General features: G+C 42.2%; 1 protein-coding gene across 2 annotated transcripts in view; it reads right to left on the reverse strand.

The window, feature by feature from the left end:
• KHDRBS1 (KH RNA binding domain containing, signal transduction associated 1) overlaps positions 1-14,058 on the reverse strand; it is a 40,415-nt gene extending 26,357 nt beyond the window's left edge. Inside the window, exons 1-2 of one of the 2 annotated variants that reach the window (XR_003237348.2) lie at positions 13,425-13,942; positions 281-405 (exon numbers count right to left, since the gene is read on the reverse strand). Coding sequence is in view for 1 of the 2 variants with exons in the window: in XM_026014339.2 (XP_025870124.1) it covers positions 281-405; positions 13,425-13,806 (507 nt within the window). In the remaining variant the exon portion in view is untranslated. Of the gene's footprint in view, positions 1-280; positions 406-13,424 lie in introns of both variants that reach the window. The other variant, XM_026014339.2, reaches the window with a different exon arrangement.
• Between the last annotated feature and the right edge of the window lie 1,867 nt (positions 14,059-15,925).

The following is a 15,925-nucleotide window of genomic DNA, read 5'->3' on the forward strand; positions in this document are numbered from 1 at the left end:
GAGCAACTCTTCAGTTTTTTTCTTTGAACTTGGAGCCTGAATGTTTGAGAAAGAAACTCTTTTTTGGTAATAAAAAGTTGATTATATTTCCTTCCTAGATATAGGTATACGGCTACTTAGGGACTCAGATGTTTCAACTACCAAAAACAAGTACTACAAGTATGGAAGAGAAGCTTCACAGGCTCAAGGACCTAATGCATCACAATTTCCAGAAGTCTTTATTATAGCCCGTGGCTCTCACACCTACAAAGACAACCAAGTGAGGCACGTCTGGCCTTACCTTGGGATACTGCTTGACAGGTATCAGTACCCGCTCCTTCAGCTTCATGTTCTTATGAGAAAATAAATCCAAGTAATTCTCCTCATCGTCCTTTTTTGAATCTCCTTTCTGAATCTTCTCAATTTCTGAATAAGACAAACACAATTCAGTTTGTTCTGGTAACTAAATGCAAATATCCAAGTCTGCATAAAGCAAAAACAACATAAGACCAAATAGTTCAGATGAATGTGCTAATTTCAGGTAGAGACTGGCCGAAAGCATCAAAGGTGTACAGAGTTAACTAGGAAACCCAGAGGCTGCTTCTTATGAAAGTAGTTTGCTCTTTCATCCCCACCTGAAGCCTCTACATCAGAGCCATTCAAATGTTTCTCAAGAATAAATGAATTTAACAAAACAAATGCAGAGAGATGGGGAAAAGAGGATAAATGACTTAAAAATAAAAAGCCTGTATCAAAAAAAAGAGCACAGTCCTGATGAAGAAACAAAAGTTACTAATACAATGAAGGGTTCCATTAAAATTCCACTGTGATATTAGAGCTTTGGATCATAGTAGTTCTTAAAGAGTTTTTGAAAGACGTCATTCTTAGTCTGCCATTTACTAGTTGTGTAAACTTTGAAAAGTTGTTTAATTAATTGCCCTAATTTTTGGTTTCCTCATCTGTGAAATGGGGGGAATACCTACTTCACATGAGGCTGCTATAAAGACCGAGTAAAATAATGTATATACACACACCAACTAAAACCCATTTCCTAGGAAGTGCTTGATACACGGTCAACATTATCTAGCCAAATTCAATGTCCTAAAGGAAAACCAAGGTACTTTCAATTCCCAGGTTAAGATAGTTTCATCAGATGAAACTATCATCTTAGTATCCAAAAAGATCTCCTATAATTAGGGAACTTCATCCACTCATTGGAAGCGTTTGAGCGCTTCCTATGGAGAGGCAGATAAGGGAGAGATATAGGTATGATCATTAACCACTAGGGGAGACTTGCCAAGGGCCAGGCATCTAACCTATAAAGTATAGGAGATACAACAGAATAAGTCAAATATGATCTCCCTCTTCACTATGTTTATACACTGACAATGTCTATGAAGTTGGCAGTGAAATACACTTAAGTACTATGACAAGAGTAGTAACAGAGATGGGGCAGTGTGCGCAAAGGCAATGAATAGCAACAAAAGGTTATATGGTCCACTGAAAACAGTCAAAAAAAGAAATTTATGCTCCCTAAAGTCAGTGGAACATTCTAAGTAACGCCAAATATCCTCCTTATATACTATTCCCACAGCTTCTAAATTCTATAATTTTAAAAAATATTTTATTTTAGAGAATGTGTCTGCCCTAATGTGGGGGGTGGGGACAGAGGGAAAGAATCTCAAGCAGACTCCCAGCTAGGCAGGGAGCCCTAGCTAGGGCTCGATCTCATGACCCTGAGATCATAACTTGAGCTGAATCCAAGAGTTGGATGCCCAACCGCCTGAACCATCCAGGCACCCCTCTATCTTCTATAATTTTAAGGTAATGGTTCTCAAACTTCAGTATGCATCAGAATCACCTGGAGGGCTTATTCAACAGACTGCTGGGTCCCAACCCCAGTTTGGGATTTGTGTTAGGAATCTTCATTTCTAGCAAGTTACCAGGTGATGCTGATATTACTCATCTAGGGACCACACTTTGAAACCCACTGGTTTAAAGGGTAAAGATAAATTACTTCAGAGGTACCTGGCTGGCTCAGTAAGCGGGGCATGCGACTCTTGATCTCAGAGATGTGAGACTGAGACCCATGATGGATGTAGAGATTATTTTAAAATATTAAAAGATATATTATTTCAAACACATTCTGCAAACCCATACCTTTAACAGCCTTAAAAAATAACTGTTTAGGGATCCCTGGGTGGCGCAGTGGTTTGGCGCCTGCCTTTGGCCCAGGGCGTGATCCTGGGGACCCGGGATTGAATCCCATGTCGGGCTCCCAGGGCATGGAGCTTGCTTCTCCCTCTGCCTATGTCTCTGCCTCTCTCACTGTGTGCCTATCATAAATAAAAACTTAAAAAAAAAATAAAAAAAAATAACTGTTTAGACTAATTCCAGCTGTGAAGTACACAGATGAAGGAAAATCCTTTTGATTTTGACAGACTTTCGTAGGAGTTCAGAATTTCAAACTGAAGGCTTTCTGTTTATTAAGAAGCCAATTTCAGAGGCTGCAGAATATGGTGAGCTAACTGACCTGTTTATGCCTAAAAGCACAAACTCCCTCGCTTTCTGACAATTAAAACTGCTAAATCATATTGCAAATATTCTTAACTAAATCTTTACTCCTATGAGAACTGTAGATGACGATGCTCTACACACTCCTATGTTTCATTGCTTAGAAAAGAAAACAAATTTGACCTTAAAATTAACAGACTAAATGCTTCATTCAACACCCTGTTTGTTTGCTCTTTTACTGGTGGTATATCCTGACCTCTATTCTCCCCTCCCACTTACGGCTAATATTAGCTTTTTCTAGTCACCAGTTTTGAGCCTACCATCTCTGAATACATCTCTTCTTGAGTTTCCAGGCTGAAAAGCTGGGTACTCAACTCTCAAAAATCCTAGGAACAAAGATGCTACATTTGTGATCTGAAAACATCACCAAAGAGCTTCTAAAAATGTGGAACAAATTACATGCCTCATTTTAATTCTCTCTTGTGTGTCCTAATTGCTATCATCTAGTTAGGCCCTTCAGCTGTATTTTATACCATTTTCCAGAAACTTTCCTTGGCCAGTGCAGGAAGAGAAGACTCTAAGCCTGTTAATCTGTTGTACTCCTATAGGCAGCAGGGCTGCAAAGACTGAACCAAGAGAAAGGTTTGTTTTGATGCAATGGAATGTACCCTGTACATTTCAGGCCTTTCCTTCTATAACACGGCCTTCTGTTCTATTCTGTACTAGTTGTATCTTAATTAGAATCCTTGGGACGCCTGGGTGGCTCAGTGGTTGAGCATCTGCCTTTGGCTCAGGGCGTGATCCTGGTCCGGAGATTCGAGTCCCACACTGGGCTCCCTGAGAGGAGTGTGCTTCTTCCTCTGCCTATGTCTCTGTGTCTCTCATGAATAAATAAAATATTTTTTAAAAAATGAATTGGTTGTGTTTTAAAAAAAGGAATCCTTTTGTACATTTTATCTCTTAATTTAAAAGAGAACATTAAAGCATTTATGGAGAAGTCACAGAATGGTGATTTAAATAAAACCGAGAACTGAAAAGATAAAAAGGGGAGGGGCACCTGGGTTGGCTCAGTGGATTAAGCACCTGCCTTTGGCTCCGGTCATGATCTCAGAGTCCTGGGGAGTCTGCTTCTCCCTCCACCTCTGCCTCTCCCCACTGCTCATGCTTTCTCACTCATTCTCTTTCTCTCTTAAATCAATCAATCAAAAAAAATCAATCAATCAATCAATCAATCAGGGAAGTTTAGCCTAGAAAGCAAAACACAAAGAGGTAACTTTAAGTCTTTAAGAGGGCTCATCTTCCATGTTTGGAAGGGGAAGGACTGAATACTCATTCAATGTCTACTATGTATCAAATGCCCTACAAATATTACCTCATTTATCCTACAAAATAACTCAATGAAATAGCTGGTACTATTTCCATTTTACAAAGGAGGAAACAAATTCAGAGAAAAGTTTCTAAGTCACAAAGCTGTTAAAGTACCAGAAAAAGGATCAAAACCCAGGCTTTCTCCAGCTTCAAACCTCGTACTTTTAATACAGGGGTGGAGGGAGGGGGACGGGACACATATACCTTATTTAAGCAAGGAAAAGCTGATTTTGCAAAATTTTGGGTACAGTTTTCAATTCTGTATTTCTCTCCTTGGCCTTACTTTTCTCAGAGAGCTTACAGTAGGCTATATTGGGGAGGGAAAAAAAACATCAAGCAGCTTCCTAAAAATGGTTTAACCCTCAGGCTAAAGTACTTTCTAGACAACATTTTTGAAACCAACTCCTTTAAGTGATCTTTGCTTGGGCCTCTGGAGACCTTGGATGTCCCAAGAGCCAAAGAAAGGAAAGCTAAGGTGTAAACAACAGAGAGGTGATCCATTTGTTTCCTAGCCAGATGCTTATGGAAATGGTATTTCATGCAGTGCCTGTGTCAGGAATTTTGCATTTATTGTTTCATTTTGTCTTTATAACCAGGACTATCCCTATTTAACAGGTGCAAAAAGCTGGGCTCAGAAAAGTTATGTAACTTGTCCAAGATCACAAGACTAGTTAGTGAGGTACTTAAATCCAGGTCACTCCTTCTATCAGTCAGAACAAATTCAACTATTCTGGTGGCATTTCTTTTATTCTATCTTTTACTATAACTTAACCATTCCTTTTTTTGGTTGGTCTTAGCACAGACTGTAAGCTCTAAAGAATGAGGTTTTTCTTTTTTCTTTTGGTGCAAAAAGGTGGTTTTATTAAAACACAGGGACAGGACCTATGGGCAAAAGGAGCTGCCAAGGATTGTTTCTCAAATGCATATCTCAGAGGAAAGAGCATGAATTTTAAGCTAGATGGAACTGTGTTTGATTCCCAGTATTGGTACATACTTGGTATGTGATCTTCAACAGGTCATTAAATCTTAGTCTTCCCATCTTACTTTTATTTTTTAAAAAGATTTTATTTGAAAGGGAGCAAAAGAGAGCATGGGGAGTGGGGAGAAGAGGGAGAAACAGGCTTCCTGCTAAGCAAGGAGCCCGATGTGGGGCTTGATCCCGACTCTGGGATCATGACCTAAATCAAAGGCAGCCATTTAATCAACTGAGCCACCCAGGCACTCCTCCTTCTTACTTCTTAAAAAAGGAGGATAAGAAAGAAAAGAAAGAAAAGAAAAAAGAAAAGAAAAGAAAAGAAAAGAAAAGAAAAGAAAAAAGAAAGAAGAGATCTAATAAACAAAAATGTTAATACTAGAGAAGTTTGGGAAAATTATATACAAATTTTATCAACTGGATAGGCTAAAAACAGACTACCATGTATGTTTCATCAACAACATGTGATAAGGGCTGTATAAGCTATAAGACAATGGTCAAGATTCCCTGGCTAACACATCCAGAGGCAGTGTTTTTAAGAGGGCAAGATTCAGAGGATCTCTGCTCCAAAAGGTCAGGGATCATGCCCTCCTCTCAACTCTCAATGCACTTGCTTCATACCTCTAACTACATTATTCCTTCCTTTGTTAATGATTTCTGGACCCCTTCCAATCCTAAACTGAGTACCTGCCATTTTTAGTATAATGCCTAATACAAAATAGGCATCTATAAATGTTAACTGAATGAAAGAAACATACCATTAACACCATCAATGATTCATGACTATCATCCCCAAATTTGTAGTTCTCTGCCCTGTATCTTTTCTGTTGATACCCACCTTGTGGAATCACAAGTCCAGTAAGCTTACTACCTCTGTATAAAAAAATTCCATTTTTTTATTGATCAAATTACTTAACTGTTTTAAGCAAGAGCAGAGACCAATAGAGATTCTCAATCTTTTTTTGGGGTCATGGGCTCCTTTGAAAATCTGATGAAAGGTACAGATGGGTTCCCTAGGAAAAGATAATACAATATTTCACAGACAAGGTTGACTGACAGTGGGTATTGGTTCAGAAAAATCCCCCTAGTCTGAGTAAAGAGCCCTCTAAGGGGCTCAATTCTCACATTCCAGGATAGTGGCAAACCCTGTTATGACATATAGACCATCGTCTCCTGAATTTCTTTCTTATGATCCAATTTAGAGTTTAGAGCTTTCTCTGTTCTTTTTTGAAGATTTTATTTGAGAGAGAGGGAGAGCATGTGTGTACATGCACAAGTAGGGGGAGAGGCAGACTCCACGGAGCAGGGAACCTACCATGGGGCCCGATTCCAGGACCCCAAGATCAAGATTTGAGCTGAAGGCAGATGCTTAACCAACTGAGCCACCCAGGCACCCTTTTTCTTTTTTAAAAAACCTTTTTGAGGTAATTGTAGATTTACATGCAGTTCCAAGTAATAAAAAGATCTCATATACCTTTCACCCATTTTCTCCATAATACTTTGCACATATATAATACAATATCATTACCAGAAAATTAACATTAATACAATCTACTGACTTTATTCAGATTTCATCAGTTTTACACCCATTTATTTATGTTTGGTTCTATGCAATTTAATCAGTCACACGAGTACCACCACAGTCCAGGCACAGAACAGTTCCATAAGGATTCCTCACCCAACCTTTTGTAGCCACAGTCCCCTCTCTCCAGCTGTCCCCCACCACTGGCAACCACTTATCTGTTCTCCATCTCTATTATTTTGTATTTTCAAAAATGTTAAATTAATGGAATTATACAATGTTTCCTTTAGAGATTGGCTCTTTTTACTCAGCCTAATTCTTTTGAGCTCCATCCAAGTTGTTCCACTTGTCATTTCTTTTTATTGCTAAATAGTATTCCATGGTATGAATGTACCTGTTTACTCACCTATTGGAGGCATATGGTTTGTTTTCATTTTGGGGCTATTATGAATAAAGCTGCTATGAGCACTCATGCACAGGTTTGTGTGAAACTAAGTTTTAATTTTTCTGGGATAAATGCCCAAGAGTGCAATTGCTGAGTCGTATGGTAAACATATATTTAGTTTTGTAAAAAGCTGCTTTATCAGAGAAAAATGTATGCTAACAATATTTTATACTTAGTCTCACTAGTATTATGTTCCAAAAAAATAGTATTGTACTGTATGTATCCAGCCTACTGGGACTTGCTTTTCTAATATTAGTCTAATATTAGTAATATTATCATACTAATATTAGATTTCCAAGATTTCTCTATGTTGTTGCATGTAGCTGTAAGTTTTCGTTTTCACTGCTACATAAATATTTTATTTTGAAAAGTTCAATCTCCAATCAATGGTGAAACATGTTGCACCATTTTGTGAACAAGGTGCACTATTTTATGAACAAGGTGTACCATTTTATGAATGAGGCATTCATGTACAAAAATTTCTTTGGGGGATCCCTGGGTGGCGCAGCGGTTTGGCGCCTGCCTTTGGCCCAGGGCGCGATGCTGGAGACCCCGGATTGAATTCCACATCGGGCTCCCGGTGCATGGAGCCTGCTTCTCCCCTGCCTGTGTCTCTGCCTCTCTCTCTCTCTCTCTCTGTGACTATCATAAATAAAAATTAAAAAAAAATTTTTTTTTTTAAATTTCTTTGGGCATATTCCTAGGAATGATGTTGCTGAATTTTAAGGAATTTGAAAATTAATTTTCAGATGAAATGCTAAACTGTTATCCAGAGTGGTTGTATCAATTCACACTTTCACCAGCAATGTTTAGAGTTCCTTCTAATTCTCATACTCTCAAACCCTAAGTCTTGTTTAACCGAATTTCCATCAATACTTCAGATTTTCATTATTTTCCTGTCTCCAAAATTTTTCCTCATTTTTCTTCATTTCCTCTTTTATCTACTTTATATTCAATATGTCAGGTTGAAAAAATAAATCCTGGTGGGGCACCTGGGTGGCACAGCTGGTTGAGTGTCTGGCTCTTGGTTTCCACTCAGGTCAGGTCGAGGTCGTGGGATCGATCACCGTGACCAGCTCCAGCTCCACAGTCAGTATGAAGTCTGCCTGAGATTCTCTCCCCCTCTGCCCCTCCCACTCATGCTCTCTCTAAAATAAAAAAATCTCTCTCTCTTTTTTTTTAATTTATTTATTCATGGGAGACAGAGAGAGGCAGAGACATAGGCAGAGGGAGAAGCAGGCTCCACGCAGGGAGCCCGATGTGGGACTCGATCCCTGGTCTCCAGGATCAGGCCCTGGGCTGAAGGCGGCGCTAAACCGCTGAGCTACCTGGGCTGCCCCAAATAAATCTCTTAAAAAAATAAATCCAGTTGGAATTAGTTTGGAAAATGCAAAAGATCAACATGTTAATTTAAAAGTCCTGTCATCTTTATAATGCTAGTCCCCCCAACCCCACAACTTCCCCAGGACATGGCGTATTTCTCTTTTCATTCAGATCTTTATCACCTTTAATAAAATTTTAAAGTTGACAATATGATCACAATATTCCAATTCTTTATCTGTTAAACTGAGATAAAAAATTCTCCCTCCTATAATGGCCAGGAAGACTGAATGAATAAGTAGCATACTTCATGGCACATGTTAACATGCTCTACACAAGGTTAAATATTATTTAATGTTATTATTCATATACTTTTAAATATATATATTTTATTTATTCATGAGAGACATAGGCGGAGTTTGGAAAAGCAGTCTCTCTGCGGGGAACCTGATACAGGACTCCATCCCAGGACCCTGAGATCACGACCTGGACCCTGAGATCACGACCTGAGCCAAAGGCAGATGTTCAACCACTGAGCCATCCAGGTGTCCCTTCACATACATTTTTAAAATGATTTTTATTGCTTACCCCAAGGCAACTGATATTATTTTTTAAAAATTTTTAATTTTTGATACTATTCTAAAAATGATTTTGTCAATTCTTTTCTAATTGGCTACTGCTCATGTATCAGAAACCTACTGATCTGTACAGCTCTATCTTGTAATCAGCTGCATCACTGATCACTTACCTATGTAAACAAAAATATTGCTGCCAATAGTGATAATCTCTGCCTGCTTATCCTATTATATCTATATTTGGTTTAGAGTTCTTTGCAACTAATTCCACTTTCTGAATTTAATAGGTTTTGCTAGCTCTGTTGATGAAATGAAATAGATATACTTTTATAGCATATTGTGAATGAAATAAAGGAATTAAGTATTCTGAAATTTCAATAGACTGTCTTTAAATGTCTACTGAGTGTTTTGAAAGATGGATTTCTAGGTATATTTTCAAGATCTTCTGGGGATTGTTAATCTCTTCAAAATGTTTACTTACTCCTGAAACATTTACAAACTTATATTTTCCTAACTGTACAAAGTAGAAAAACGCTGATACACATATAAGAATTTTATGTTTATTACATAAATATGTAACACAAGATAAATTATTTTTGTTTCAGAAAACAAGCATGTGTACTCTGAGTCCTTGCATGTCTGCAAATGCATTTAATTGTCATCATAACTGAGTATCAATTTGGCTAACACAGAAGTCTATGTAATGTCAATATGTAAGTATCTCGGAACTGTGTTGATATTTTTCCATCATGCAATGAAGATGAATATTCATTCATCAAATATTTAGTAAGAGTCCATTCTGGGCAGCACTCTTCAAGAATAGGAGATATAGCAGTGAACAAAAACAAAGATCCCTGCCCTGGTAGAGCTGACATTCTAGCTGTGAAGGAGTGGTTAACAAATACACACATAACTACAATATATTGTATATCAGATGCTGATTAAGTACAAAATAAAGTAAAGCTGGGGACATCTGGCTGGCTCAGTCAATAGAACATACCACTCCTGATCGCAGGATTTTTTTTTTTTTAAGATTTTATTTATTCAGGAGAGAGAGAGAGAGAGAGAGAGAGAGAGGCAGAGACACAGGCAGAGGGAGAAGCAGGCTCCATGAGGGGAGCCTGACGTGGGACTCGATTCAGGGTCTCGAGGATCAGGCCCTGGGCTGAAGGCAGTGCTACACTGCTGAGCCACCCGGGCTGCCCTGATCTCAGGATTTTAAATTTGAGCCCCACGTTGGGTAGAGACATTACTTAAAAATAAAATCTTAAAAAAAAAAAAAAAAAAAAAAAAAGGCTAGGGAAGAGTGGCCTGGGTCTTGAGGCTTCTCTTTGGAAATGAGCAGAGGTACCTGAGGAGAGTCAGTTCCAAGAGCTAGGCTCTGCTCTTTGGGTTTCCTTCTTCTTCTGGCATTATGATCTTTACTGCCCTGTTAGCTAGCACTCCAATGCATTCGAATAAATTGTAATATTTTGTCCAAGTAGTACAAAATATTTTAAGGTACAATTTGTTGCAGGTTACTATATATAGTTATATAGTAGGGGGTTGGGTGGGTGAAGAAGGTTAGGTATATGGATCCAGGCTCAGATTGACTTCAAATCCTAGTTATGCTGTTTTCTAATTTTGTTACTGTAGACAAATTAATCTCTGGGTATCTTGTAAAACTGAGGATAAGAATAACGTTCTCATAATATTGTCACAAAGACTAAATATATGACTTAAAGTGCTCAGTCCAGTGCCTGGCACAGTAAGTGTTAACTATATTTTTCTTACACATATCCTTCTTAGAGTTTAAATACTACTATTCTGTCTTCTCAGTGTCTCACTTCCTCACAGTGGGTTGACTTCACTACAATCCCTTTTCCAGATCATTAAAAAATACATTAAAAGCCAGGTCCAATATATATCAAGACTTAACATATACCCCAAGTCTGCTCTCTCAATGAGCCAGCATTACTTCAACTCCAATTCTCCAATGAAAAATTCAGTTTAGGGATGCCTGGGTAGCTTGGTGGTTGAGCATCTGCTTTCAGCTCAGTGTGTGATCCCAGTCTAGGGATCGAGTCCTGCATCGAGCTCTCTGCGAGGAGTCTGCTTCTCCCTTTATGTCTCTGCCTCTCTCGTGTATCTCATGAATAAATAAATAAAAATATTTTTTAAATTCAATTCATTAAAAAAAAAGGCAGACATCAAAAAAACCCAAGTTAAGGGCAGCCCCAGTGGCACAGCGGTTTAGCGCCGCCTGTGGCCTAGGGCGTGATCTGGAGACCTGGAATCGAGTCCCACGTCGGGCTCCCTGCACGAAGCCCACTTCTCCATCTGCCTCTCTCTCTCTCTCTCTCTCTGTGTCTCTATGAATAAATAAATAATCTAAAACAAAAAAAAAAAAAAAAAAAGAAAGAAAATAACTTGATTAAAATTAAAACAAAACAAAACAAAACCCAAGTTAAAAAATATTAAATACTCTCTTGTAACAGAATTTAAGCAGTGAGAGAACAGTGAAAATTTTAAGTAACTTTTCTAAAAAAGATTTTTTTTCAGTAATCTTTACATCCAATGCGGGCTCCAACTTACATACAACCCCAAGATCAAAAATCACATGCTCTACTGAGTGAGCCAGTCAGGCACCCCTGTAAATAACTTTTTAGGATCAACAGTTTTTTTTTTTTTTTTTTTTTTTTTAAGATTTTACTTATTTATTCATGAGAAACACAGAGAGAGACAGAAACATAGGCAGAAGGAGAAGCAGGCTCCCTGTGGGGAGCCTGATGTGGGACTCCATTGCAGGACCCTGGGATCACAACCTGAGCCAAAGGCAGATGCTCAATCACTGAGCCACCCAGGTGTCCTCAAGGATCAACAGTTTTTTTTTTTTGGATCAACAGTTTTTATAGTTATCCTAAAAAATCACCTTCTACTTAAAAGACAAACAGTGTACTAGGTAGGCACTTGGTGTGGTCAGAAAGGCAAAAAATACCTTGTTTTCATACTTTACTTAGTACCATGGATTTACAACTATTAGAAAACTGTGGTGACAAATTATTATCTTTATTATTATGGCCAAAGGGAATGGCGCCAGTGCTTTTACATGACACTTAATTCTCTCATCATCCCATTTTCCAGATAAGGTTACCGAGGTTCTGAAAACTTCCCAAGAGTAGATAACTAATTAAGGGTCAGAATTTCAAACCCAAGCCAACACCTTTAAGTTCTAAAGTTTGTTATTCTCACTCATTTAACCTGGACTGCTTAAAGATTAAAGGAAATAAAAATTAGACTACCAAGTCAACCTTTAGCATTTAGCTTGACATTCCTAAGTCTGCATGTAGTTGTTTTCAGATTCAAACACCTGGTGTTTGCTATATTGCAAGACAACATGAAAAATATAAATATTAAAAAAAGCACCCTGGCCTTCAAAACGACTGCCAGAAGAACACAATGAACAGTAATGTTTCAAACAATCTGACTGTGTTACAGAACAGCAAAACACCCAATTGAAAATGTAAGCAATTTATCCAAATGTTCTTATTTTTTACCACAGCGAGATTTGTTTACTGTCTTAAAAAAATGAAGACCCCTTACCAATGTAAGGAGATAGAGAACAAAGGGGAGGGAAACGAAATATCGATCAGTCCATTATATCAACCTTGCCAAAGAGTCCAACTACTCATTTAGAGTTGAAGGTTGCAACTTTTTACTTGCTTATAAAATTCAGGTCTCATAAGAAATAACTTACTAAAACAACGTTTAAACTGTAAGTGGGGGCAAAACAGACGTCTTTAGACTAGGTGATTGGCCAGTTAGGGCAGGAAAGGAGCGTTAGTCTACTGGCACAGAACAAAGACTACTTTCCAGAATCTATTTCACTATTGAAGCAAAAAGAAATAAAACAGGAAGACCAAGCCTTTCAGGTACAAGCATCTTGCAACTTCCCTCGATTTTTGTCCATCTTATTGAGTGAGAAATGTCCTGCAAACCAACCTTTACCTCCTCCGATTCCATTTCACTGTCTCTAGGGCTATTCTTACCCTTCTGATGAACACCATCTTATAAAATAAAGGGGTCCAACCGTCTGGCTGTATAGCAATGATCATTTTATCGGCCCAAGTCGGAAGTCTGGTTCGGAAAGCCTCAAGATCCGATTCCCACAGGTTGCTCCTGCCTCCGAGCAACTTAAGCTCCTGTTACCGCTAAGTCCGACTCGGCCCCAGAGAACGCGGCGCGCTGGACAGGGCACTCCAGCCTCACCCCATTTCACCCCGGCCCTCCCTCCCACGGTCCCTCCCCGCTCCGGCTGTCTTCACCCCCTACACCCTCAGTAGAGGCGTCTACCGCCACCTGCAATGAAGAAGGCTTTCCCTTTGGGGGTAGGGGGAGATAAAAGGTTCGCTTCTGGAAGGATCTGAATACCCAGAGCGCAGGGCAGCTGCAAAAGGTGGGAGGGGGAAGGGTCGGCAAAGGGGCGGAGAGCGCAGCGCTATCCATCAAGACCTTTGCGCTAAGAGATCACCAAGTCCCCTCTGGGCCTCCACTGCAGCCTCAGAATTCTCCCTCGCACCGAGGGCCGGGATGGGAGCGTGGAATCCAGGCTCCCGGAATGAGGAGGAGAGGAGGGGAGTTCACGATGGCCTTGGCCCCGAGGGGGCGGAAGGCAGGCGGAACAAAGCCACTGCTACCCATGCCCCCGGGGGGCCAGACGACCCAGAGGGACCGGGGAGGCCCGCTTACCTGCCGTCAGTAGCTGCATGGCGTGAGTGAAGGACGGGTCGAGCGAGTCTTTCTCGGCCATGAGTTCGGGCAGGTACTTGTTCTCCGGCTCCATCTTGACGGAGGCAGTGGCTGAGGGGGGCAGCAGCGGGGTCGGCGCCGGACCGCCCACTGTCGCGTCGGGACCCGTGGCCGAGGGCGGCAGCAGCGGTGGTGGCTGCGTGGCGGGCGAGGCCCGGGCGCCCCCCCGGGATCCCCCTCCGCCTCCCCGCGACCGGTGAGGCAGCGGCGGCTGCCGAGACGGCGCCTGACGCACGGAGGGGTGGGCACCCGAGGGGTCCATGGAGCCGCTGCGGCCCGAGGACCGGCTCATGCGCGCGGCGGGGTCGTCCCGGCGCTGCATTGGGGCGGATGTGCGATCGAGGGATCGAGGAAGCGACGCGGCAGCGGCAGAGGCCCGAGCGGCGGTTGGCGGGGGTGGGAGAGCGGGAGCGACAGCGACCGAAGCCGACCCGAGCGACCCAGCGAAAGAGAGCACCGGAAATGAGGCGGCGCGCGTGCGCAGCCAGCCACCGGCACCGCCCTTGGGTCTCTCCGCGGAGAACAAAGTCTCCAGTCGGGCCACGGCGCCTGCGCACCGCCGCGGAGCCCGAAGAAGTCGCCTCCCCGCTCCCCTTTTCCCTCCGAGCCCGCCAGGCCAGAGTCTGGTGCGCGTGCGCGAGTGGCCGCGGGCTTCGTTCGTTTTCTCTTCCACGTGACTCGGCGCTAGCGGGACACGTGTCTCCTCCCCCTCTGGCCGGGTGCGCGAAGGGGCGGGGGCTGTGGAATGTCTTTGTCTGCGCGCGGGCCCGCGGAGTGTGGGGCGGGAGACCTGTTACTCGCGGGGCCACGCCCCCGCCAACGGCTGAGCCGCGGAGGGGGGCTGCGCCCAGTGGGGTTCCGGGTGGGAGTGAAGTGGGGTGGGTATGGGGTGGGTAGAGGGGGTCCCTGAAGTGTAGAAAGGAACAGAGCCCGGCGCGGGGGGTCGCTGGAGGGCGATCTGGGTCGGAAGAGAGGAGAGCGACTGCCTGAACCCGGGGGGGGGTGGGGAGCGGGCGGGGGGAGGGAAGGGACAGGACTCGGGGGAACTAGGAGGGAAGAAGGGACGACTGAAAGAGTCTGCTTCGGGGATGCGAGGTGGAGATGGGGAAGGGACGCTTGCAGGGAGAAACTGAGGAAGGACGGGCCAGGGACTCGAACGAAGAGGGAAGGTTTAGATTGGAGGCCTGAAGTCCAGCGAGGAAAAGGGCGCCCGATGGGATCAGGAACCCCAGAAGTCCTATCCCATGATTTCCAATATAGTAGGCTCTAAAAGGTGAGCCATTGTTGGTCTGAGAAGACGAAACATTTTAGCTCTTTATACAGTGCTGCTTTCTGCTGACTTAAGTGTTTTCTTCCGCAAAAAAAGTGAGGAAGAGGTCAGGTCCTTAATCCGTGATGGTTACTTATACCACTAGGATGGCTCCTTCTACTGATGCGGGTGTTAATCCCCCTGCCGCTGTTGGACTCTTCACAATGGATCATTCCAGACTTGCTCAGAAAGAGCATTAACACTGCTCTCCAGGCCAGGGCATATAGTGGACAGTCTCCCATAACAGTCTCATCTTGGGAGTGCTATATGCAAATGAGCCCAGGTCTCTACTTCCAGAATTCTCAGAAACCTGGTGCTTCCCCTAACCTTTCTTTCCCTCCACAGATTTGTGTTTCCCCCATCCAAAGCACTCCCTTTTCCTTTTGGATCAGTTCCCCTAGTAAGCCCATGCTTTTCAAAACCATTTCTGGACATTGTCTTATGTGGCTGGAAACTTAATTGTTGGATCTGAAACTTAGAAGCCTTCAAACTAGGGAAGATTTAAGGTCTGGCTACCGTCTGGGGGGGGGGGGATTACCCACAGAAATGAGAACAAACAAATATCTCCATAAACTATCACGTTTATTATATATTACTGTTATGTATATACAACAGTAATATATTACTGTTAGTACTTGACTTTGAAGTAGCATTAGGTAGTTTATAAGTAGGAGAAAACTGTTTTTGAGTAATTGTAATGAAAAATGCAAAGTGACCAGTGCCAAAAGATAGGTGACTATTAAGTGCCATTGGATTTCAAGGCAGGAGATAGATTTTGGCCAGGGGAGAATGAGTTCCAGGCAAGGGGAAGTGTGAACAAATGAACATTCAAAATGAGAATGTCAGAGATGCGTTTAAGGACTGGAAGTAATCCAGTTGCAGACTATGAAGAAATAGGTGGGTTGAGAGAGCAAATGCATGGAGGAGGGGAAAAGGGGGCAAGGTGGATTTTATAGCTCTCTTGCAACTCATTCCTGCTGCTGTCCTTGAAAATCCTGTTTGGGTGGGAGTGGTATTACAAATGACTGAAGTGTCCTTGCTCTATAATGAGATGTCCAGATGGAGGTACCTTGAGCTGAGGCTAATAAAACTTTGATAAAGAGGTGTCTGGGCAGCCCCGGTGGCGCAGCGG

The sequence above is a fragment of the Vulpes vulpes genome, chromosome 2 (genome assembly GCF_048418805.1).
Source record: "Vulpes vulpes isolate BD-2025 chromosome 2, VulVul3, whole genome shotgun sequence".
Lineage (NCBI taxonomy): Eukaryota > Metazoa > Chordata > Mammalia > Carnivora > Canidae > Vulpes > Vulpes vulpes.